General features: G+C 42.2%; 1 protein-coding gene across 1 annotated transcript in view; it reads left to right on the top strand.

Annotated features, from left to right (window-relative positions):
* The first annotated feature begins 18,408 nt into the window (after positions 1–18,408).
* Positions 18,409–26,760, top strand: part of LOC119975649 (mucin-4-like) — a 115,412-nt gene continuing 107,060 nt past the window's right edge. Inside the window, exons 1-3 of the mRNA XM_038815431.1 lie at positions 18,409–18,412; positions 19,251–19,349; positions 21,897–22,058. Coding sequence (XP_038671359.1) covers positions 18,409–18,412; positions 19,251–19,349; positions 21,897–22,058 — 265 coding nt within the window. The remainder of the gene's footprint in view (positions 18,413–19,250; positions 19,350–21,896; positions 22,059–26,760) is intronic.

Here is a 26,760-nt window from a genome sequence, read left to right on the forward strand (position 1 = left end):
AGTGTATGCCAATGTGTGGCTCCACGAGCCTTGGCAACATTGAACATAATAGCATTCAAGGTAAAAATCCCCATTAGCTGGAATCATACCTTGAACACTGGAAAATTGTCGGTTTCTTGCAGGTCACTAAACTCAGTTCACGGGCATCGCTGCAAGACTCCCTCAGAATAGGGTCCTCAGCCCAACTGTCTTCAATTACTTCATCAATGACCTACTTGAAGTAAATATGTTTGCTGTTTACTGTACAGTGTTCTGCACCATTTGCTATTCTTAAAATGATGAAGCAGTCTCAAAGCACAATTTCTAAATTCATAACAGACATTCAGATATATATGGATCAGAAATTTCAGGGACTCCTGCCTCTAGACAATCTCAAAAATTCAATTGGATCAAAACAACAAATTGACTCTATTTTCTGCATTTATCCACAGGTACTGCCTGGTCTTCTGAATCTTTACAACATTTTCTGTTTCCGTTTCAGATTACTCAACCAAGAATTATTCACATTTTGATCTGCAAAACAGTACACGAACAGAATCGAGAGCTGAGATCTCTCCTTCAGTACCTCCACCACCAACAGGTACGTACAACAGTCCAGTTATTGCACATCAAAACATGGATGTGAGTTCCAACGCCAGTGACCTCCTTTCTTTTACTGAGCTTGGGCAGTGTAAAAGCAAACACGATGACATTACCGGAATAATCAGAATCAAACATAGTGACAGGGACCCTAATTAATGTCACAAATGCATAAAGCCATATATCATCCGTAGCCATGGTGACTGTTATAAACTGAGTCAATCTTACTGATGCAGGTTAAGAGAAATTAACAAGGTCGTATAAAGTTTTAAGCACGGAATGTAATGTCCAGCCTGGAGGTCAGTCCGAAGGCAGAGATTGGGGTTATGTAGTCGGATGGGATGGTGCGGGTGTAGATCATGCTGTGGCCAAAAATGCAAATGGACAGCCTTTCCACCTGGAGGCACAGTTCAGCCCTTAAAGAGCTGCTAAATTACTTCCTTCCAGCACTGATGGTAGTCAACCAGTGGGCAAGGCTCGAATCACAAAGATTAAATACCAATTAAGTTGTTGAATTACTTTCTTCTTAGTTATGAATGGGTCATTAACTTTACTGTTTATGGCATTGATCTGGATTTCGTTCATTCCAGTAATTAGAAAGAAACTTGGTATCTCAAATGTCACAAGAAAAGTGTTGGAGTCAAAGATTTTTAATTATTCTGAGGTACCTCTATGGAATGATCATTTTTTATGACAGGAGCAAGAGCACCAATCAATTGGAAATATCACTGATATTCTTCTCTCTGATCCTCAATTTGGGGTCCTCTTGAAGAGCTCAACTTTGACTACATTACAGCCTTAGTCACAAATAGGTATATCACATTAATGCCAGAGGTTGGATGAAAAGAATTGGGATGGCATCTATGCAGTGTATGCCAATGTGTGGCTCCAAGAGCCTTGGCAACATTGAACATAATAGCATTCAAGGTAAAAATCCCCATTAGCTGGAATCATACCTTGAACACTGGAAAATTGTAGGTTTCTTGCAGGTCACTGAACTCAGTTCACGGGCATCGCTGCAAGACTCCCTCAGAATAGGGTCCTCAGCCCAACTGTCTTCAATTACTTCATCAATGACCTACTTGAAGTCAATATGTTTGCTGTATAATGTACAGTGTTCTGCACCATTTTCTATTCTTAAGATGATGAAGCAGTCTCAAAGCACAATTTCTAAATTCATAACAGACATTCAGATATAGAACATAGAACAGTACAGCACAGAACAGGCCCTTCGGCCTCGATGTTGTGCCGAGCAATGATCACCCTACTCAAACCCACGTATCCACCCTATACCCGTAACCCAACAACCCCCCCCCCCCCCCCCCCCCCCCCCCAACTTTTCTTTTTAGGACACTACGGGCAATTTAGCATGGCCAATCCACCTCACCCGCACATCTTTGGACTGTGGGAGGAAACCGGAGCACCCGGAGGGAACCGACGCACACACGGGGAGGACGTGCAGACTCCGCACAGACAGTGACCCAGCCGGGAATCGAACCTGGGACCCTGGAGCTGTGAAGCATGTATGCTAACCACCATGCTACTGTACCGTTCGATATAGATCAAATATTTCCAGCGACTCCTGCCTCTAGACTATCTCAAAAATCCAATTGGATCAAAACAACAAATTGACTCTATTTACTTAATTTATCCACAGGTACTGCCTGATCTTCTGAATCTTTACTACATTTTCTGTTTTCATTTCAGATTACTCAACCAAGAATTATTCATATTTTGATCTGCAAATCAGCACAGGAACAGAATCATCGAAAGCACCCTTCCCCCCTTCACCATCTCCACTTTCAAAAGGTATGTACAATTCCACTCCTGTCATCCCACCTAAAAACATGGATGTGAAATGTCAAGTTAGGGAATAATCATGGATAATCATTGAATTGCTTTCTTTTCCTGGCCTTTGTCATTGCAAGAGCATACACCACATCATTCACTGAGTGATCAGATCCTAAATCAGCAACAGGACCATTAATAAATGTCACAAATTCTTCATGATGTGGAGATGCCGGCGTTGGACTGGGGTGAGCACAGTAAGAAGTCTTACAACACCAGGTTAAAGTCCAACAGGTTTGTTTCAAACACGAGCTTTCGGAGCACGGCTCCTTCTTCAGGTGAATCTTCAAACCATATCACATCAGAGGCGGTGGAAATTGTTATGAAATAAGTGAATCTGATTGATGGAGATTAATAGGGATTAACAAACCCAAATGTGGTTCACAGTGCAAAATTGTATGTCCACCCCTGAGTCGGTGATTGAAGATATGCCATCTGGTGGGAGTGCGGGGTGGAGATCAATCTGCCAGATTGTGGGGTAAAGTGCAGCCATCCATCCACAAGTCTAAATTTGACCTTTGATAGATCTTCGTCAGGACCTAATTCCACCACCGATGATAATTAACCAGTGGGCAATGCACGAGGCACACTCACTACACTCCACTCATGAAGCTGTCAGATAAATGGGTCATATTCTTTCCATTTTTTGTACTGATTTGGATGTTCATTACTGCAATGAGTTGTAAATTAGTATCTCAAAAGTTAAACAATTTCTGCTGCAGTCAAAGACATTTAATTATTCTAAATATTCTTAGACTGTGATCTTCGCTGTAATAACTGAAACAAGAGCAGCAACAAAATTGGAAATACCACTTATATTCTGCTCATTGACGCTCGGTTTGTTTTCCTCTTGAACCATTCAATCTTCAACCCTATTGCAGCCTTAGTCCAAAATGGACAAATCAGACGAATTCCTGAGGTTAAATGAGAAATGCTGCCCGTGACATCACAGCAGCTTTTCCAAATTATGGCTCCAAGGGTCTCAGGAATAATGACCATCATAATGGTTGGGGCTAAAACCTCCACGAGCTGGAAGCATACATTGCATAATGAAAGAAGGCACTTGTTCTTACGCATCATTGATCTCAGTCCATGGTCATTGCTGCAAGAGTCCCTCGGGATAGGTTTTCAAATACTTCATCAATCACCTTACCTGAATTAGCGATGTTTGCTGCTGATTGCACAATATTCAGTACCATTTGCAATTTCTCAGATGATGAAGCAGTTTCAAAGCACCAGGTCTAAAATTCGAAACAAACTCTCAAATATATATATTTACAATTTAACCTTCACCGTAATGAAGTAGTTTCAAAGCACAATTTTGAAATTCATCATAAACTTTCAAATATATATATATATTTACGATATGCAACAACAACAGGATTCCTGTGCTGAGAATCTCTAACTATTTCAATTCCATCAAAATACATATTTGATTCCATTTACTCTTCCCTCTGGTAGCACCAAAACCAACTGATGAGGCAAAATCCATGTCAGGCACAACCTATGGAGAAAGAAACTTTTGGAAAGCGATCAACCTGAAATGATAATATTGCTATTGCTTCCCTCTCCATAACCATTGCCCACCCTCCCAAGTCTTTACAGCATTTTCTGTTTTATTTCAGATTATGCAACTAAGGAATATTCACATTTTGATCTGCAAAACAGCACAGGAACAAAATCATCAGGAGTAATGATCACTCCTTCAGCATCTCCACCATCAGCAGGTCTGTACAATTCCACTTCTGTTGTCACATGTCAAAAACGTGCAAAGTCTGTGACATCACTAACTGATGTCAATGCAAGTGCAAACGTTAGAGAATTTCCTGAATAATTAGAATCGAACAGAGCAACAGAATCTGTGTTGTTCCTTGTGTCTTAATAAAGCTCGTAGTCTCAAATGTGGAGAAGATGCTTTATTGTGAGTTCGTTCTCTCTTCAGAGCTGTTTCCTAAGGTTACCTTCAGTGTTCCTAGCTGGTATGTGTGGGTGTATCTGTGTTGCTCCAAGTTCTGCCCTCTGTGAAGTGTGTCCTCACTTCCTGTCCCCGTCTATTTATATGGCTCTCCCGTGCCCCCTCTAGTGTTTGCTCAGTTGTATTGCATCTAGTTAACTTGTGATCACCACATCCCCCTTTTTCTCTTTACATATTTTCTGTACATCGTTAAAGAAAATTGTACATCCTGTCCCGGTGTATTTATAGCTCTCCCTCTGGTGTTTGCTCAGTTGTTTTGTATCTAGTCAATCTACGATCACCACATCCCCCTTTTTCTCTTTACATATTTGCTGTACATCGTTAAAGAAAATTATAGAAAACAGTTACTTATGATATGAGTATCTATACAGGTGATGGTGCTATTGCATATTTTACAAAGCCAATGTAGTTATATGTCCAATCTTAATAAAAACATTTATGAGTCCAAACTTGATGAATTTGTTCAGAGCTTTTTTTCTTTTTGTTGTTGATGATGTGGTGATATTGATATTGCAAGTCCGCTGTGAATGTTGTTGGTGTTCCTTGTTATTTTAAGTACCCAATGCATCATCCCGAGGTGTTTGCATGGTCACCTCACTGATGTTGACTGGCATGGACTTTTTTTTTTTCTGTGCTTGTGGTATTGATTTATTGTCTCATCCGCCTTGGATGCTGGTGTGCTTGCTCGTTCTGGAGCAGACGTGAGTTTGTGCGATTCGTTGTCATCCCATGACATGTTTGTGGTCTTGTCATCGTTTTGCAGTGTGCTGTGGCATTGTCCTTCATGTGCCGAGTAGTACCATTGTGTACAATTCGTTGTTTCATTGCTGTTGTTTCTGTCGTACCTATTTTTGTTGTTTCCGTTGCCGTACTTGTTGCTGTTTTTGTCGTTTCTGTCTTTGGTGTTGGCACTGTCGTTGGTCCTGACTTTGTTGTTTTCGTTGCCGTTTGTGTTGTTGTTTTTGTCGTTTCTGTTTCTGTCGTTGTCGCTATCTTTGTGCCTGACTTTGTGGTTTGTCTTGTCGCGCTTCATGTTGCTTTTGTTCTTACTGTTGTCGTTCTCGTTTCTGCTGTGCTTCTTGCTATTGTTGTTGGTCTTGTTGCGCTTCATGTTGCTTTTGTTCTTGCTGTTGTTTGTCCCGTTTCTGCTGTGCTTCTTTTGACTTTTGTTTTTCTTGTTATACTCTATACGTGTCCCGAGTGGATAATTTGAGTCATTGAGAATTTCGTCTCGAGAGTGGTGCGAATGATCTGATGTTGCATCGGTGCAGGTGACATCAATCATTTGTGGAGAATTGGATTCCTCATCTTTGCTTTCTTGGTGCTCCTCTTCCGGAGTCAAATTCTTCTCGATTTCATTTGACGTGGTGTCTCTGGATTCTTGGCGCTCCTCTTCTGGAGTCAAAACCTCCATGATTACAATTGACGTGGTGTCTGTGGACTCTTGGTGCTCCTGTTCTGGAGTCCAAATCTGCATGATTTCACTTGACGTGGTCTCTCTAGACTCTTGGTGCTCCGCTTCTGGAGTTGAAATCTTCATGATTGCTGTTGATGTTGTCTCACTGGACTCCAGCTGCTCCTCTTCTGGAGTCAAAATCTGCATGGTTTCTTTTGGCTTGGTCTCTCTGGACTCCAGGTGCTCCTCTTCTGGAGTCAGAATCTGCATGGTTTCTTTTGGCTTGGTCTCTCTGGACTCCAGGTGCTCCTCTTCTGGAGTCAGAATCTGCATGGTTTCTTTCGGCTTTGTCTCTCTGGACTCCAGGTGCTCCTCTTCTGGAGTCAAAATCTGCATGTTTTCTTTCGGCATCGTCTCTCTGGACTGTTGGGTGGCCGACTCTGTGCTTCTGTACAGACAAGCTGAGAACTGTCAGTCTCGCTGTGATCCTGTACGTCGAGTGCGATCACCTTGTTACTGTTTTCGCTCTGTGCTTCGGTACAGACAAGCTGAGAACTGTCAGTCTCGCTGTGATCCTGTACGCCGAGTGTGATCACCTTGTCACTGTCTTCGCATGCAGTGGGTAGAGGTGCATTGTCTTCTTCTTGTTCATGTGAGCTTGTTAGACTTTCATAGTCTGCTTGTGGTTGCTCAGATACGGCAGGTTGACCTTCATGGTCTTGTGCATGCATGGTGTCAGTGGTTAGATGTACGTTGTCTTCTTCCTGTTCCTGTGAGCTTGGTAGACTTTCATAGTCTGCTTGCGGTTGCTCAGATACAGCGGGTTTACCTGCATGGTCTTGTTCATGCATGGTGTTCGCCAGGGAGTGTTTGCTTGCATCCCTTTTGGAGTCTTTCATCACTCGCACTGTGGAGCCTGTCATCGCTCGCTCTGTGGAGTCTTCCTGTGCTCTCTGTGTGGCGTCGTCGTCGTCTAGGGTATTGCTGTCATCCAATGTATCGACAAGCTGCCATGGCATCATGATGTTGGATTCATCTACCATGAGTAGAGTCGTGTTGAGCTTTGCAACGGTGTCGCTGATGCTGTGATCAGCATGTCCAAATAACTCCTCCATGTCTGAGTAGTATTCTTTGAAACCCATTTCATCTTCGTTGGCTTCTTCTACCACGAGTTGATTCGTGTTGAACTTTGCGACCGTGTCGCTGATGCTGTGATAAGCATATCCGACTGACTCAGCTGTGTCTGAGTAGTATTCTTCGAAAACCAAATCATCCTGGTTGGATTCTTCTACCACGAGTTGATTCGTGTTGAACTTTGCGACCGTGTCGCTGATGCTGTGATAAGCATATCCGACGGACTCAGCCATGTCTGAGTAGTGTTCTTTGAAAACCAAATCATCTTGGTTGGATTCATCTACCACGAGTTGGTTCGTGTTGTGCTTTGCGACCGTGTCGCTGATGCTGTGATAAGCATATCCGACTGACTCAGCCATGTCTGAGAGGTAATCTCCGAAAAACAAATCATCTTTTGTTGTTTCGGAATTCTTTTTGTTCTCTTCACTTTGGGTGGTGCAGACTGCTTTTTCCAGGGTGTTGTGCAAGTTGTTTTTAACTGTTGGTTTAAGTTCAGGCGTTTTTCTGTGTTCTGAGGCAAGAAAATTTGTGTTTACCACTTTAAGTGTCTTGTTTGCAATTTTCGGGCATTTCCCTTTTAAGTGGGCGTGGTCGGGATGCTCAGATGTCATGACGTCACGCGCAGGAATGCATTGCGCATGCGCAAATCGGCCTTCCTCCTTCACTGTGCGGTTTTGTTTCCATTGCGCATGCGCGGCGTGCGCATGCGCATTACGATCCGCGACCAAAACTTTTTTTTGACTGCGCATGCGCGGCTTGCGCATGCGCATAACGATCGGCACCGCGATAATTTTTGAACTGCGCATGCGCGGCTTCCGGTTCCGGCGCATGCGCAGACGCAATTTGTAGTTCTTTGCTTACCGGAGACTGCAAAATGTGCTCCGACGCCATTTTTTCGCGGATTTCAGCGATTTTTCTGTCCCATCTGGACTGGATTTCTAAAAGTTGTAAGTTACCTTCTCTTCCCGATCTGGACTGGGTTTCAGCGTTTTGGCTTTGTGATAAATTCGTGTTATTTCTTCTTTTTGATCTGTACTTTTCATTCGCGATTTCTTGCTCTTTTCGTGATTTTTTAAGTTTTGCATCACTCAGTCTCTGTGCAGTTAGGACTCTGAGCATGTCTTGCTGTTCAAATTTCTCACAGTACTCTTCAAATTTGTTTAGTAACGTTTGTAAGCTGTTTCTGTCTTCATCTTTTGAGTATTTAAATCCATTATACACTTTCCTATTTACAGGCCCTGCTGTGAGAATTGCTATTTTAATGTTGTCGGAGGCGTCTTGTACCTCATTAGCTACGAGATCCAAATCAAACATTTGTTTAAACCTTTTCCAGACACCTCTTACATTGCCAGTCAGGTCTAGCTGCTCTGGGTGTCCAAGCCACATCCTCGAATTAGCGATGTCTTCCCAAGTCAAATGTCCAGTAGGATATTTCCATGCCATTTTGAGCTTTCTGTATCTGCAGCTGAGTTGTCCTGTAGTAAGCGTCTGAAGCCACTCCTGGGTACCATGTGTTGTTCCTTGTGTCTTAATAAAGCTCGTAGTCTCAAATGTGGAGAAGATGCTTTATTGTGAGTTCGTTCTCTCTTCAGAGCCGTTTCCTAAGGTTACCTTCAGTGTTCCTAGCTGGTATGTGTGGGTGTATCTGTGTTGCTCCAAGTTCTGCCCTCTGTGAAGTGTGTCCTCACTTCCTGTCCCCGTCTATTTATATGGCTCTCCCGTGCCCCCTCTAGTGTTTGCTCAGTTGTATTGCATCTAGTTAACTTGTGATCACCACAGAACCATTAATGAATGTCAAATTTGCTCAACCAATGTAACATCAGAAGCAGGGAAAACTGTTCTTAACTCCGTTAATCGGACTGATGCATTTTCAGAGGAATTAACCAGCTGCAATGTGGTTTACAGCGCAGAATTTTATGTCCAACCAGTGGCAAGACTGAGGCCAGGATTGGGTTCTTGTAACCGGGTAGGAGTGTGCGGGGTGGAAATCAAGCTGCAGGAAGAGCAAAGGGCTCTTTTGGCCCTAGTGAAGCTGCTTAAGGACCTCCTCCCACACCAATAATGTTTAACCAGTGGAAAGACGCCAGTCATCCACCTTAATTTTAGCCCATAGATTTGCCAAGCAGGCTTTTCTTACTGAAACAAGGATAATTAACTTTTTTAATGTTGGTACAGAGTTGGATTTTTTCATTACAGCAAATAAGGGGCAACTTATTATCTCAAAGGTTACATAATTTCTCTCTAGTCCAAGTCTTTTTAATTATTCTAACGTACCCTTATAGTATGATCATCACTGTAATGACAGAGAGAAAAGCAGCAACATAATTGGAAATAACACTAATTATCTGCTCAATGATGCTCAGTTTGGGTTCATCTTGAACCACTCAAATTCAAACCCATTCCAGCCTTTGTAATAAAGATGAATTCTAGAGGTGAGATGAGATTAATTGCGCATGACATCCCCTCAACGTATGTCAATATGTGGCTCCAAGAGCCTTAAAAAAGTTAAACTCAACAGTATTCAGGGTGAAACTCTCCAGTAGCTGGGATCATACCGAACACAATAGAAGATGGTCGGGTTTGTTGCACGTCATTCATTTCAGTCTATGGTAAGGATGTTTGCTGCTGATTGCACAGTGTTCAGTGCCATTTACAATGCTTAAGATAAAGATCCTTTCAAACCAAATTTAATTTCATAAAATACTCTGAATAATACATTTAAAATTTACATCAAAGGCGAGGTTCCTGTGTTGAGACTATCTGAAAAATCCAACTGAATCAAAACACATAGTTGTCACATTTACTGCAACTTTGTCTTTCCTTTAGTGACACCAAAAACAGCTAACAATGCACACCCACGTCAGGTGGAAGCTGTGCAAAGAGAAAAAACCCTCTCAGGTTATCAACCTGAAACAATCATTTTGTTTTTCTCTGTTCTGCTGATCTTCTGAATCTTTACAACATTTTCTGTTTTTCTTTCAGATTACCCAACCAAGAATTATTCACATTTTCAATTGGAAAACAGCACAGGAATAGAATCAGCGAAATCCGAAATACATCCTTCAACATCTCCAAGATCAAGAGGTATGTGCAATTCCACTTCAGTTATCAGAAGTGTTACGAAATATAGATAGTTTCAAGGAAGTAATATTTCTATTTGTGGATGTTATCAATAAGATGTGCCTTTAAACATCAGTTTAATTTATACTTGTGCAGTTAAATGTTAAGGAAACCGCTGTTTTAGTGTCACATTTAAAGATGCCTCTGAAGTAAACACAGGGCATAAACAACTAGGCAAGCGACAGCGGAACAGAAAATAGTTTGAGGTTCAGTTGTGATTATGTTCCTGCGATACAGGGAGTAGTTTAAGTCTCTCTCTAACAAGACATGAAGGGAGACTGCAGAGAGCAGGCCCCAAACTAAAGAACAGAAAGGTCCCCAAAACAGTGACAGTGACAGAAGGAAGATGCAATAATACCTTCGAGTCAAAAGGAAGGATCAGGAGATCCAACCAGTTGGCTCAGTGTGGCAAGATTCTGGGGGTGGGTGGGGAGAGGGGTGCGCGGGTGAGAAATCTGTAATGGTTGGTTTGGGTGGCATATGTCACTTGGTTTCAGAGTGTGGGGTGGCTGACCATAGGTCACCTCTTAGTCTACTGGTCTGTGTACTTATTGAGAACTTTGAAACGCAAGATAAATTTTGTAACTGGTGTTGTCCTTACAAATCTTTATGAATCTGTAAGCTTTAGTTCGGGTGAAGGAACTGTGTAATACAATTGTTTCCTTGATCGTTATATCAAGTTGTTCGCTGGCTCCTGTGACTGTGTTCATTAGCTGCCCTCAAGATAAAATATAAAAATTAAGCTCTGTCAAGCTGGGTTCCACCCTGGGACCTGACTTGTCCATTGGTAATATCTGCTAGGGTCATAACACTTGCTAAAACATGGAAGTGAGTTAAAAGCTCAAGGCCATCCTTTTTTTTTACTGGACTTGGACACTGCAAGGGAAAGCCAGACAGCTTTGCCTGAATAATCAGAAACAAGCACAACAACAGAACCATTAAACAATGTCACAAATTCTTCAACCCAAATAACATGAATAGAAGAGTGGCTCACGGGTCTTGAGAAAATTGAGCTCAGGAGCATTCAAGGCAAAAGTCTCCATTGGCTGGAATCATAGCTCGCACAATGGAAGATTGTAGTTGCAGGTCAATCATCTCAGTCCATGACATCGCTGCAAGAGTCTCTTAGGATGTGATCCCCAGTCAAACAGTTTTCAATTACTTCATCAATGGCCGGCTTGAAGTAAATATGTTTGGCGCTCATTGCACAGTGTTCAGCACCATTTACAATTTTTAAGCTATTGAAGCACTTTCAAAGCACAATTTCTAAATTTATAACCGACTCTCAAATATAGATCTAAAATTTCAAAGGAAGCAGGGCTTCTGTCCCGGGAACAACTCAAATATTCAACTGGATCAAAACGTGTATTTGATTCTTTTTACTCCAACTATCCACAGGTACTGCCTGTTCTTCTGAATCTTTACAACATTTTCTGTTTCCATTTCAGATTATCCAACCAAGGATTATTCACATTTTGATCTGCAAAACAGCACAGGGACAGAATCATCCAGAGAACAGTTCCCTCCTCCAACACCTCCACCATCAACAAGTATGTACAACTCCACTCCGGTTGTCTCACATCAAAACATGGGTGTGAGCTGTAAAGTCAGGGTCATTCTTTATTTTCCTGGCCCTTGTCATTACAAGAGTAAACAGGAGAGTATTGCCTGAATAATCAGATTCGAGCACAGCAACAGAACCATTAACAAATGTCACAAATTCTTCAACCCAAATAACACAAATGGCTATGGCACCGGTTATGAATCTAATTGATGCAGATGAAGAAGGATTAACAATCTCAAATGTGGTTCACAGTGCAGAATTTAATACCCACCACTTACCCATGATTATAGCCATGTAACCCAATGGGAGTATGCAACGTATACTGTTGGCCAGTGGGGTAAAGGGCAGCCAACCCACCAGGAGGGCAAGACACTGGTCACACTCATTACATTCCACTCATGAAGTTGTCAAATATTTTCTTGTTACGGATGGATCATTTTCTTTCTATTTGTACTGATTTGCATTCTGTTCGTTAGTGTTAGGGCACTTCCTGTTGATTCGCTTATTTCACATTTCTTTGTTTTTACCGTTGTCATTTGCATCCATGGATGCTAAATGGAGATATATCTTTAATTCGAGCCGAAGGAGCGAGCATCTCAAACGTTACAACATACTATACAATGCTAGCTTTGAAGAGCAGAACCCAGACTTTTTGGCACCCAAGGGAGATTGGAGGGATTCAGTTTGATTAGTTGGCTGGTGACGAATGAATTGGCCAAAAGGCTGTATTTTGCTTAGTAACTGGCAGTGATTGGATCCCACTGTAGTGGGATGATTTTTTTTCCAGAGAACCAAGGAAAGAACTGTAGTGTTCTGGACACTCAGAGGAAAGGAGCTGCTCTCTCTTGCTCTTCTTTCCTCCTGGACAGCTGCATGGCTGTTGTTTTTTCTGAAACTACAGAGACCTGAAGGAATCTACAGTGGAAATCTTTGCAGGCTGAAAGCTGATATTCAAACTGAAAGTCTACATTTAAGGAAGTTGTCCCGGAGGACAACCATCAGAAACAATGTAGCCATCTCAGGTGGCCACCTGCAAAGGACCATGGGAATTATAGCCAACCCAGGACTCTCACACACTCAGAGCTTGTGTGTGAATTTGTAACCCAGATAGCTAGACGCAATCAAAACCCCCTCTCGTTTGCATTCTAATGGCCCATTTCCCCAGAACAAAAGGACTGTACTCAGGTAACTGATACAGATGCAGACTAACCGGTGCCACTCCCTTTGCTAAGAAAGCCCAAACAGCCAAGGTCAATGACCACTCAGGACTCGCCCAGCCATCAAGGAACCCGCCCCTTTATTGGCCAAAATCGAAGGCAGTGATCGAAGCCTGTCGAATTATTGGGTCCAAAGCTAAGGACCGCCCCAAAGAGCGCAAAATCCCAGAGGGATAAAAAGAGACACAGCCATGTGTTCGGTCTCTCTTGGCCCTGGCGTACGCCTACAAACAAATGTAGCATTACAACCAGAAGACAAGTTCAAGACCAACGATCACTACCAGATGGATGAGCCCAGGAGAAACAGAGCCATTTCTTCTACACAGCCACGCAAGATCCGAACAAAGGCCTTGTTCATCTGCACAGAGCCGGTTGCCCTGAAGTTCAGTACAGGTTATTGTAGTTGTTAGGTGTAGTTTAACTTGTAGTGGTTTATGTTGCATGTCGAAGCTATCCTTGTGTGTAAATAAACTATCTTTGAACTTGAACTGACTAACTGGTTGTTTGGTCCTTTGATTGATATCTGGTAAAGCCTTGTGGTGGTATCATTTGATACCTGGCGACTCTGAAAAGCAATATCATTAATAACTGCCATATCTAGTTTAATTTGGCAACATTATTGGTGCCGATTGGTGGGATAGTATTCCACTGATTAAGAACAGCAACATTATTGGTGACTCAGGTGCCGATTTGGCAACCACAATGATGCTTATCTTTTTATATTCATCATTATTTTTACAGCCCTCTTTTCCCCTCTGTATCTGTTTGTCTCTTTGTGTATATTTGTGAGTGTGGGTATATAATGTATATAGAGGATGTGGGTGAGTGAAGGAGGGGAGGTAGAAATTGGATAATAGTTAACCTATTACATTTGCTGAATATTTACCTATAGCTTTGTTCTTGAAAAAATTAACTGTGTTTGACTTTACAGACCTGGCAGCTATAGTTATGGGGCAAAGAGTTTGTGTGTTCTTCTAATAATTGTTTATTAATTTCAATTGTGTTGTGACCCTGGGTCAAGTGGGGCTGGAATTAACGGCACATAGGCTCAGGGGCTGTACAAATGGCAAATAAGATGCAAAGTACAAGTGTGCTGAGTCAAAGAATTTAAATTATCCTAACATACCCTTGTATTAAAATCTTCACTGCAATGACAGAAACAAGAGCAGCCAGAAAATTGGAAATATCATTTTTATCCTGCTGACGAATGCTCAGTTTGATGCTCAGCCTTAGTCCAAAATGGATAAATTAGATGAATTCCAGAAGTTAAATGAGAATAGCTGCCCATGGAATCTATGCAGCTTTTTTCCAATGTGTGGTTCCAATCGACATAGCAATAATGAACATAATGTTTGTGGCTAAAACCTCCACGAGCTGGAATCATACATCGCGCAATGAAAGAAGGTAGCTTGTTGTTGCACATCATTGATCTGAGTCCAAAATCCCTCAGGGTAGGTTTAAAGGCCCGATCATCTTCAGTTACTTCATCAATGACCAAACTGAAACAGAGACGTTTGCTGCTGATTGCACAGCATTCAGTACCATTTGCCATTTCTCAGATAATGAAGCAGTTTCAAAGCACCTGGTCTGGTTCTAGAACATATTTGGTTCCATTTATCCAACTATCAACATTGCCTTTCCTCTAGTGGCACCAAAATCAACATACGATGCAGAAACCCACATCAGGCACAATCTATGGAGCGGGACAAAACACTTTGGCAGGTTATCGACGTGAAACAATGATATTGCTTCTCTCCCCATAGCCCCTGCCCAACCTACTGAATCGTTACAATATTTTCTGTTTTTATTTCAGATTATGTAACCAAAGAATATTCACAGTTTGATTTGCAAAACAGCACAGGAACAAAATCATCAGGAATAAAGGACCCTCCTTCAGAATCTCCACCGTCGATAGGTCTGTACAATTCCACAATGCCAAAACATGGATGTGAGTTCCATAATCAGGGACATACATTCTGTTATTGACCGAGGTCATTGCAAGTGTAAACACAAGAGATTTTCACGAATAATCAGAATCGAGCACAGCATTAACCATCAACAATTGTCTAAATTAATTCAACCAATGTAACATCAGTAGCTGTGCCAATTGTTATTAACTCTGTCAATCGAACTGATGCACATAGAGAGGAATTAATGAGCCCAAATGTGGTTTACTGCGCAGAACCTATTTGGCAAGACCTGAGGCCAGTATTGGATCTTGTAATCGGGTAAAGTGGACGGGGTGAAAATAAAGCTGCAGAAAGGGCGTCCTCCCCACCATGACGCCAATTTTGACCCTAATGAAGCTGCTTAAGGATATCCTCCCACAATAATATTCAACCACAGTCCTTAATTCTTGCACATAAAGTTGCCAAATAGGTTATTTTCTTCTTAAAAATGGATCATTAGCTTTTTTAATGTTGGTACAGATCTGGATTTTTTTCATTACAGCAAATAAGAGACAACATGGGATCCCAAAGGGCACATAATTTATGCTGTAGTCAAAGTAGTTTTAATTATTGTAACCTACCCTTATACTATGATCATCATTGTAAGGACAGAGAGAAAAGCAGCAAGATAATTGGAAGTAACACTAATATTTTACTCACTGATGCTCAGTTCAGGTTCACCTTGGACCACTCAAATTTAAATTCATTGCAGCCTTAGTCTAAATGATGAATTCCAGAGGTGTGATAAGATTAACTGCCGCTGACATCCCCTCAGTTTATATCAATATGTGGCTCCAAGAGCCAATAGGTTCATGCGGGTCACATGTCCCATGAAGGATCGTCCCATTAATAGGCCAAGCTACAGTAACACATGTCAAACAAGGCCACGAGTTGAAAAGGTAGTGGCATCCTCTCTTTTACTGGTCTTGGTCATTGTAGGAGCAACCACAACAGAATTGCCTCAAAAAGCAGAATCGAATACAGCAACAGAACTATTAAGAAAGGTCATAATTTCTTCAATCTATGTAACAACAGTAGCTGTGGCAACCGGTATGAACTGAGTCAATCTGATTAATGCAGATTAAGAGGGATTAACAAACCCCAATGTGCTTTGCAGTGCAGGATTTAATGTTCACCCGGATCCCAGTCCAGAGGACTGATTTGGGACCATATAATTGGATGGGAATGGGTGGAGTGGAAATCAAGATGTGGGCCAGAAGCATAAATGGCAGCCTTCCCACCAGGAGGTCAATTTTTGCCCTTAAGGGGCAGCGACAAGGCCTCAATCCACTACTGGTAACAGTTAGCAAGTGGAAAGATGCAAGTCACGGATACTATGATCTTTGCCGCAATGAAAGAAAGCAGAGCAGTTGGTAATATTACTTATCGCCAGTTCACTGATGTTCAGCATGGATTCCTCTTTGACGACTCAACTTTAAACAACGTGATATCCTCATTCTAACATGGACAAATTAGATTAATTCCAGAGATGAGACAATAATAACTGTCCATGAAGCACGTGGCAATGTGTGCCTCCAAGATCCTTAGCAAAATTGACCTCTATAACATTCAGGACAAAACTCTCCACTATCTGGAGTCACGCCTAAAGCAATGGAAGATTGTCGGGGTTGTAATTTGTCATTCACCTCGGTCCATGGACATCATTGCAAGAGTTCCTCAGGGGAGGGGCTTTGGCCCTACCGTCTTCAATTACTCCATCAGTGACCTCCCCAAAGTCGCGATGATTGCTGCTCACTGCACAATGTGCAATACCTTTTGCAATTCCAAGATAACGAAGCAGATTCAAATCAACATTTCTAAATTCATAACAAATTCTAAAAAATATATTTTTTAAATTTAGAAAAGAGCAAGATTACTGCTTTGAGAATATCTCATCAATTCAATTGGATCAAAAATAGATTTGATGAGATGGGCTCCAAATTTGAACATTGTCTTTCCTTTAGTCACAGGAAAAACAACAGCTGATGCTGAATCCATGTCAGGCAGAAGCAGTGGAGAGAATATATAATTTTTCAGTTTGTCGACTGAAATGACAATTTTGCTTCTCTCTCCACAGGTGCTGCCTGATGTTCTGAGTCTTTACATCATTTTCTGTTTTTATTTCAGATTACGCAACCAAAGATTATTCACATTTTGACCTTCAAAACAGCACTCGAACAGAATCACCTCGAGCTGAGATCCCTACTTCAGCACCTCCACCATCAACAGGTATGTACAGCTCCACTCCAGTTATCGCACGTCAAAACATGGATGTGAGTTCCAACATTGCACCTCAAAACATGGATGTGAGTTATTTTCCTGGGCTTGGTTATTGTAAGAGCAAACACAAAGACATTGTCGGAATAATCAGATTCAAGCATAGTTGAAGGACCATTAACTAATGTCACAAATCTTAAACTCATATAACATCAGTAGCTGGGGTAACTTTTATGAACTGAGTCAATCTTATGAATTCAGATGAAGTGGAATTAATAAGGCTGAATATGTGCAGAATTTAATGTCCAGCCTGAAAGCATGTCCCGAGGCGCGGATTGGGGTTATGTAATTGGATGGGACGGTGTGGGTGTAGATCATGATGCAGCCAGAAATATAAAGGACAGCATTCCCACCTGGAGGAAAATGTCATCCCTTAAAGAGCTGCTTAACAACTTCCTAGTCAACCAGTGGGCAAGACTCCAATCACACACTTTAAATTCTACCCATTAAGTTGCCAAATACTTTCTTCTTTCTTAAGAATGGATCATTATCATTATCTCAAATGCCACAAATATCAGCTGAGGTCTAAAACTTTTAATTATTCCGACATACTGTTATTCTATGAGCTTCATTGTAATGACAGGAAGAGGAGCAGGAAATATCACTGATAACCTGCTCGTTGATTCTAGTTTAATCCCAAAGAGGCAAATTAGATGAATTCAAGAGTTGGATGAAAATAATTTCCCATGACATCCATGATATGTATGCTAATGTGTGGCAACATTGAACTTAATAGAATTCAAGGCAAAAATCTCCATTAGCTGGACTCATACTTTGCACAATGGAAGATTGTAGGATTGTTGCCGGCCACCTATCTCAGTCCATGGACGTCGCTGCAAGAGTCCCTCAGAATAGAGTCCTCCTCAGCCCAACTGTCTTCACTTACTTCATCAATGACCTACTTGAAGTACCATTTGCAATTCTTAAAATAATGAAGCAGTCTCTTTCTAAATTCATAACAGACTCTCAAATCTATAGGCCTAAAATTTTCAAGGAAAGCAAGGTTCTGGTCCGTGCAATATCTCAAAAATTCGATTGGATCAAAACACATTTGGTTCTATTTACTGCAAATATCAACATTCTCTTTCTTTTAGCAACACCAAAGAACAGCTTACGGTGCAGAATTAACATCATGCAGAAGCTCTGGAGCGAAAAACAAACTTAGCTCAACCTGAAAGAATAATTTTTCCTTTCTCCACAGATGCTGTCTGACCTTCTGAATCTTTACAAAACTTTCTGTTTTTATCTCAGATCACACCACTAAGAATTACTCACATTATGATCTGCAAAACAACACAGTAACAGAATCATCCAGAAGAGAGAACCCTCATTCAACATCCCATAGATCAATGAGTATGTACAATTTCACTGCGGTTATCACATATGTGAGTTCTAAAGTCAGAGGCATCCTTTACTTTATTGGCCTTGGTCACTGCAAGAGCAAACACAACAGCATTGCCTGAATAATCAGAATCAAGAACAGCAACAGAACCATAAATGTCAGAAATCTGTCAACCCATGTAATATCAGTAGCTGTTTCAACTGTTCTGAACTGTATCAATCTGATTAATGCAGATTAAGAGGATTAGCAAGGTGAAATATGACTTGCATGCAGATTTTAATGTCCACCCGAGAACCAGACCCGAGGCAGTGATTGGGGCTCGATAATTGGAGGGCATTGTGTGGATGGACATCAAGCTATGGCCAGAAGTGCAAAAGGCAGCCTCCCCGTCAAGAGGCTCAATCTGGCCCTTAAAGAGCTGCTTAACGATCCCCTTCCTCCACCAATGGTATTCAACCAATTGGCAAGGCGCCAATCATACATATTGCATTCTACCCATAAATTTGCCAAGTATGTTCTTACTTAAAAATGGATCATTATATTTGCCATTGTTTATGCAGATCCCCATCAGTGACCTACCCAAAGTAGGGATGTTTGCTGCTGATTGTATAGTGTTGCGCACCATTTGCAATTCCTAAGATAATGAAGCAGTTTCCAGTGAGCATTTATAAATTCAGACCAAACTCTCAAATATATGGAATAAAAATTTCCAAGGAAAGCAGAATATCTGAAGCTGTGGAGAGAGTAACAAACACTCTCAGGTTATTCACCTGAAACGATAACTTTGCTTCCTATGCACAGGGTTTGCCTGACTTTGAGTCTTTACAACATGTTCCATTTTTATTTCAGATTATGCAACCAATGATTATTCACAGTTTGATCTGGAAAACAGCACAGTAACAGAATCAAAAGCAGAAATCCCACCACTGACGTTTCCATCATCAACAGGTATGTACAATTCCATTCTATTTTTCACATGTCAAAATATGGCTGGAGGTTTTAGAAACCGGGGACATCCCATTTAAAGCTGGCCTTGGTCTTTGCAATAGCAAAGACTACCGGGAAGGTGGGGGGTGGGGTGGGGGAGGGAGGGAGGAGAGAGATTTTCCGGACCTCTTTGCCACAGGCGCAAATGCCGTTATGGTCGCTAACTCTCTGGAGAGGGCCATAACGGGTTTTCAGATGGCGAGAACTCAGAATGCAATGTTCCCAGCTCTTCCTGCTGACGTAATCAGGTTCACAGCCAGTGAGGGCATGAACTTGATTTTTACAAATTAAAATTCATTTAAATGTGCTTAAGCGGCTTAACGCTGTTGCTTGCAGAAACCAGTAATGGTGACCATGCCAGGGGCTCAGAGGTTGGCACTGTTAGGGAGGCCAGGGCTGGGGTCTCCATGGGACTCGATTGCTGGTTTAGCACAGGGCTAAATAGCTGGCTTTTAAAGCAGACCAAGGCAGGCCAGCAGTGCGGGTTCAATTCCCATACCAGCCTCCCCAAACAGACGCTGGAATGTGGCGACTAGGGGCTTTTCACAGTAATTTCATTTGAAGCCTACTTGTGACAATAAGCGATTTTCATTTTCATTATTGGGGGTATTCTCACAATGCGGGGATGCGGCGATGTGCGGGGTGCACTGAAACCCCGATGAAGAACTAGGGGCCATAGCCTCAAAATAAGGGGAAGTAGATTTAGGACTGAGTTTAGGAGGAACTTCTTCACCCAAAGGGTTGTGAATCTATGGAATTCCTTGCCCAGTGAAGCAGTTGAGGCTCCTTCATTAAATGTTTTTAAGATAAAGATAGATAGTTTTTTGAAGAATAAAGGGATTAAAGGTTATGGTGTTCAGGCTGGAAAGTGGAGCTGAGTCTACAAAAGATCAGCCATGATCTCATTGAATGGCGGAGCAGGCTCGAGGGGCCATATGGCTTACTCCTGCTCCTATATCTTATGTTCTTATGTTCTTGTTTACAGCATGAAAACAAGCCCTTTGGCCCAACCTGTCCATGCAGCCCAGTTTTTACCACTAAGCTGGTCCCAATAGACCACATTTGGCCCATATCGCTCTATACCCATCTTATACATTTAACTGTCTAAATGCTTTTTAAAAGACAAAATTGTACCCACCTCTACTGCTGCCTCTGGCAGCTCATTCTAGACACTCACCACTCTTCTGGATCCATTTGTATCTTTCCCTTCTCACCTTAAACCTATGCCCTCTAGTTTTAGACACCCCCACCTTTGGGTAAAGGTGTTGACTATCTACCTTATCTATGTCATTCATTATTTTATAGCCTTCAAAAGATCATCCCTAAGCCTCCTGCTCTCCAGGAGAAGAAAGTCCCTGTCTATCCAGCCTCTCGTTATAATTCAAACCATCAAGTCCCGGTAGCATCTTAGTTAATCTTTTCTGCACTCTTTCAAGTTTAATAATATCCTTTCTATAATAGGGTGACCAGGGGCTGGATTCTACGCAGCTCCATGCTGAAATTACGGCCGGCGCTGGGGCGGAGAATCCAGTTTCGGGCTGTCATCGGGCCCGCTGCTTGTTCAGTGATTCTCCAGGCACCGAAAATCGGCGTCGCCGTGGAGTGCGCCGCGCCACCAGGTGGCCATTGCCAGAGGCCTACCCAGTAATCCTCCGCTCGCGACGGGCAGAGTTCCCGACGGCGTGAAACTAACCACCTATTGCCAGTCGGGATGCTGGCATGGCAGCTGCGGACTCAGCTATTGCTGAGGCTCCCATCCCTTTAAGGGACAAGAGCCCTCCCTCAAAGAGCTGTGGGCCAAGTGAAGCTCTGGCAACAGGAACAGTGGCCACTCCTGGAATTCCACCAGCACAGAGATGCAACATGGATGCTGGCATCAGACTCGGCTAGGGCCAGTCAAGCAGGCCTTGGCAAGAAGGAAGGATAGTGAGTGCAGGAGGAGATGTCTCCATGGTTTCAGGACTTGGTGCTGTGGAGGGCCCATTGTGAACAGAGTTTCTGGATGAGAGGAACGATCCAACCAAATTCAGAGGGGCAAACGGTAGGTTTTAGTGGAGAATTACTTTGTGTGATAAAAGGCCCAGCAGCCATTAGTCAATAGCCAGCAATGGCAGGAAAGGACTCTTGCGTAGTCACTTAAGTTCCATGATTGGCCTCACGATGGAAAAAACATCCTTCAGCTTGTGTGCCATTAACAAAATTCCATGACTTTAGAAGGCAGTGAGCAACAACCTCCACCAACCTTGCTCCTGTTTTCTCTACTATCATGCCCACACACCCATCTCCTCCATCCCCAAACCCCTCCCCGCATATTCCAATCAATTCAAGAGCCACATTAAACTCTGCCCATGGAGTTACCATTTATATTTGTATGCTACTATTCTTGCTGAAGAATATTACTTTTACATTTTCTATTGTTTGTAACTATGTGGATTTTTGTTTATTACGAATGATAATATGAGGAACATTGCCACACTGGCTAATTATTTATTTGTTGTTTCTGTACAGTTATGCAAAATATAACCAACTCCAAAACAACAGAATCTTCCACAATACTTCCCCGGAGGCTTAATACCGTTTCACCCACCATGATCCAGACCATAAATGCATTAACCAACAACCATACAACAAAAGTAACCACAGCTTTATGCCCTGCATTTACTTTACAAGGTATTGTACTATATACAGTTTTTATAATAGCCTATAAATCTAGGGATTAGTTAATCAACTAAAATGGATTTTTCCGTTAATATTTGTTGTTGGGAATACAGGCAATATTTATTTATCTATTGTCCATCACTTGTTCCTGAAGAACGTGGAGGCTGCAGTCCTCTTGGTGATATTGTTTTCACAGAAGTGTTAAATAGGAAAGTTCAACATCCTGTTCCAGCAAAGATGAAAAAATGCCGTTATATCTCTGAGTATTGTGTTCAGTTTTGGTCTCCTTTCCTGAGTAAGGACGTACTGGCGCTGGAGGGTGTGCAGAGGAGATTCACTAAATTAATCCCAGAACCGAGGGGATGGATTATGAGGAGAGGTTGAGTAGACTGGGACTGTACTCGGAATTTAGAAGGATGGGCTGGGATCTTATAGAAACGTAAGAATTATGAAAAGAATAGATCGGATAAATGCGGGCAGGTTGCTTCCACTAGCGGGTGAAAGCAGAACTAGGAGGCATAGCCTCAAAGTAAGAGAAAGTAGATTTAGAACAGACCTTAGGAGGAAATTCTTCACCCAAAGGGTTGTGACTCTATGGAAATCCCTGCCCATGAAGCAGTTGAGAATCCTTCATTAAATGTTTTCAAGATAAAGATAGATAGTTTTTTGAAGAATAAAGGAATAAAGGGTGTTTGGGCAGGAAAGTGGAGCTGAGTCCACAAAAGATCAGCCAAGGTCTCATTGAATGGTGAAGCAGGCTCGAAGACCAGATGGCTGACTCCTGCTCCTAGTTCTTATGTTCTTAGTATTATGAGATGGCATGGTGTTCAACTTGACAGGGAAATTGCAAGTTGATTATGTTTCCACGATATTGCTGTTCTTGTCCTCCTCAATGGTCGAGGTTGCAGAAGATGCTAGTACTGTTGAAGTAATCTTAGTAGCTGCTGGAGAGCACCTGTACATATTACATTCAATCTTCATCCTCCGTGATGAAGTTTTGCAGAGATTCAAATGGCAGCGATGTCAATCAGGTGAACTGCACTGCCTTGGATGGTGTCAAATGTTTTGAGTGTTGGGGCAGCTGCACTGATCCAGGTGTGTAGGAAGGTACTGAAGTGGGAAATTAGCAGGGCTAGGAGGGGTACTGAAAAGTCCTTGGCAAGTAGGATTAAGGTGAATCCTAAATCTTTTTATTCACATGTAAAAAGCAAGAGGGTGGCCAGAGAAAGGATTGGACCACTTAAGGACAGTGGGGGGAATCTATGTGTTGAACTAGAGAAAGTGGGCGAGGTACTAAATGAGTACTTTGCCTCAGCGTTCTCCAAAGAAAGGGACTTTGTGGAAGATAATTCTTGGGTAGGGTGTGTGGACAGTCTGGATCATGTTAACATCGTAAAGGAGGAGGTATTGGGTCTATTAAAAGATATTATGGTAGATAAGTCTCCTGGGCCGGATGGGATTTACCCCAGAATACTGAGGGAAGCAAGGGAGGAAATTGCTGACATCTTTGAATCTTCATTGGCTACAGGTGAGATCCCAGAGGACTGGAGAATAGCTAATGTGGACCACTGTTGAAAAGAAAAGCAGGGATAATCCTGGAAACTATAGGCCGGTAAGCCTCAAGTCAGTAGTAGGTAAATTCTTGGAGAATTCTCAGGGACAGGATTTATACCCATTTGGAAACAAATGGAATCATAAGCGATAGAAAGCATGGAATTGTGAAGGGGCGTCGTGCCTCACTAACTTGATCGAGATTTTGAGGAGGTGACAAAGATGAGTGATGAGGGGATGGTGGTGGATGTTGTTTACATGGACTTCAGTAAAGCCTTTGACAAGGTGCCTCATTGCAGACTGGTACAATGGTACAAAACCTGAAGTCACTCAGGATCAGAGGTGACGTGGTAAGATGGTAAGATGGATACAGAACTGGCTCAGTCACAGAAGGCAAAGGGTGGCAGTAGATGGATGTTTTTCTAAATGGACGGTTGTGACTAGTGGTGTTCCACAGCGATCTCTGCTTGAGCCTCTGTTGTATGTAGTGTGCATAAACAGTTTGGAGGAAAATGTAGCCAGTCTGGTTAGTAAGTTTGCGGATGACACTAAGGTTGGTGAGTGGTAGATAGTGTTGAGGATTGTTAGAAGATACAGCAGGACGTAGCTAGGTTAGAGACTTGGGCAGAGAAAGGGCAAATTGAGTTTAATCCGGACAAATGCATTTTGGTAGGTCTAACATAGAGGGAAAATATACTGTAAATGGCAAAACTATTAGGGATATAGAAAGTCAGAGAGATCTGGGTGTGCATGTCGTCAGTGGATAGGGCATCGAGTATAAAAATTGGCAACTCCAGCTACAGTTTTATGGAACCTTGGTAAGACCCATTTGGAATATTGCACAATTCTGGTCACCACACTACCAGAAGGATGTGGAGGCTTTGGAGAGGGTGCAGAGGAAGTTTACCAGGATGTTGCCTGGTCTGGAGGGTGTTAGCTATGTGGAGAGGTCGATTAGACTCGGACTGTTTTCATTAGAAAGGCAGAGGTTAAGGGGTGACCTAATAGACGTCTACACGATTTTGAGGGGCATGAATAGAGTGGATGGGCAGGCACTCTTTCCCAGGGTGGAGGGCTCAGTCACCAGGGGGCATAGGTTTCAGGTCCATGGGGCAAAGTCTAGAGGAGATGTGTGAGGCAGGTTTTTTACGCAGAGGGTGGTGAGTGCCTGGAACACGTTGCCAGGGGAGGTTGTGGAAGCAGATACATTAACGGCATTCAAAAGGCATCTTGACAAACACATGGATAGGATGGGTATAGAGCGATATGGCACAAGGAAGTGCTGAGGGTTTTGGCAAAGGTTGGTATCATGACCGGTACAGGTTTGGAGGGCCGAAGGACTGTTCCTGTGCTGTTTTGTTCTTTGTGCAGGAAGTATTCTATTGAAATGCTAATTTTTAAGTCTTGCCGATGTTGGAAATAATGTCAGAGTCAACAGATGTCCCACTGATCACAGAATAACCAACTTCTACCTTGATATAGTAACCACAATGTTGATATGACTGATCTATTTAAGTTCCTGGTGGATTGGTTACTCCCAAGATGGACTGCCAAGGTTCAAGAAGGTGGCTTACCACCACCTTCTGAAGGGCATTTAATGTATGGGTAATAAATGCTGACCTTGCCAGGCTCACATCCCAAAAACAAATTTCCAAAATGTTGCAGATGATTGATTCTGCAGTGTTGAAGATGAGGGAGATAGCTATACTTTCTCTTATTTGAGGTGCTCACTCCCTGATACTTTTAGGTGTGATGTAAATATGATCTCTCAATCATCAGCCCAAATGGGGACAATGTTTGTTTAGGTTAGGATGTCATGGCATGCTCCATTATCAAAGAAATTGTGAGTGGAAATGAACCCTATGAAATCATTAGTGAATAGTGCTACTCATGACTATGCAGTCACTAAATATGACAGACATAATAATTAAGATGGTTAGACTGAATTGTTACTTCCCCAAGGAACATCTGCATCACTAATCTACAAATCTGAATTCTCCCTCTGTATACCCGAACAGGAGCCGGAATATGGCGATTAGGGGAATTTCACAGTAACTTCATTGCAGTGTTAATATAAGGCTACTTGTGACAATAATAAAAGATTATTATTATATACACTGACTGGCCTCTATCAACTCGCATAAGTTTCGCATTCCAGTGGATCTAATTGGCAAGCAACAAGTATGGGAGATGTCTCCGTTTTACTGAAAAATTACATCATAAATAGACTAGCCATAAATGAAACAGGATAGTTTAGCACATTTATTTGTTCTTTTAAATGAAAGTTAATCTCCAGTCATGGAAAGAGGGAAGGTGCAGAAGATGCTCAGCGCAGATTGATTATGGGGTCTTGAGTTGCCAAGGAAATCCCCGGTAGGTGATGGATCAAGATTGCATTTTTAAAATGATAGCAACATTTGACATTAAGAAAAATTAGCTGTACATTTAGGGAAGAAAGGATTTTTGATTTAGCCAACATTCTTGTTATGGTGGTCACAAAGGACATGGGGGACCATCAACAGATCTCCCTATGGGTTTCGTGGAATATGAATTCCCCTATTAAGCAGATACAGATAGGAGCTCGCCTAATGGTGAATGCGCAGCGTGAGTTTAAAACCCACAGCTTTGCCAGCACGGTGGCACAGTGGTTAGCATTGCTGCCTCACGGCGCTGAAATCCCAGGTTTGATCCCGGCTCTGGATCACTGTCGTGTGGAGTTTGCACATTCTCCCTGTGTTTGCGTAGGTATCTCCCCCACAACCCAAGAAATGTGCAGGCTAGGTGGATTGCCGATACTAAATTGCCCCTTAATTGGAAAAAAATTAATTAGGTACTCTAAATTTTTTTTAAAACGCGGCTTCAACCCGGGCCGTTATTCCGAAGATCCCTGGACTTGGACTTGTGTACTGTAAGCGGCAGCAGCGACCTTTTTTTCGTTGCTTTAATAAAAGGTTATGGTCTTGGCCTTGGCGAGGTAATTACAATTCTTAATTTGGCAGATTTTGCGACAGGAAGTACTGTAGCCGTAGCATAGTAATGTGATAGACAAATGAAGGGGAAGGGTGCATCCACAAACATTAAATTTGGCATCTCATGAAAGATTTTCAAACATTGCAACAATTCAGCATAGCATCATATGGCGGTTTTGGGAGGGAAAAAGCCA

This window comes from Scyliorhinus canicula, chromosome 13 (assembly GCF_902713615.1).
Source record: "Scyliorhinus canicula chromosome 13, sScyCan1.1, whole genome shotgun sequence".
Classification (NCBI taxonomy): Eukaryota; Metazoa; Chordata; class Chondrichthyes; order Carcharhiniformes; family Scyliorhinidae; genus Scyliorhinus; species Scyliorhinus canicula.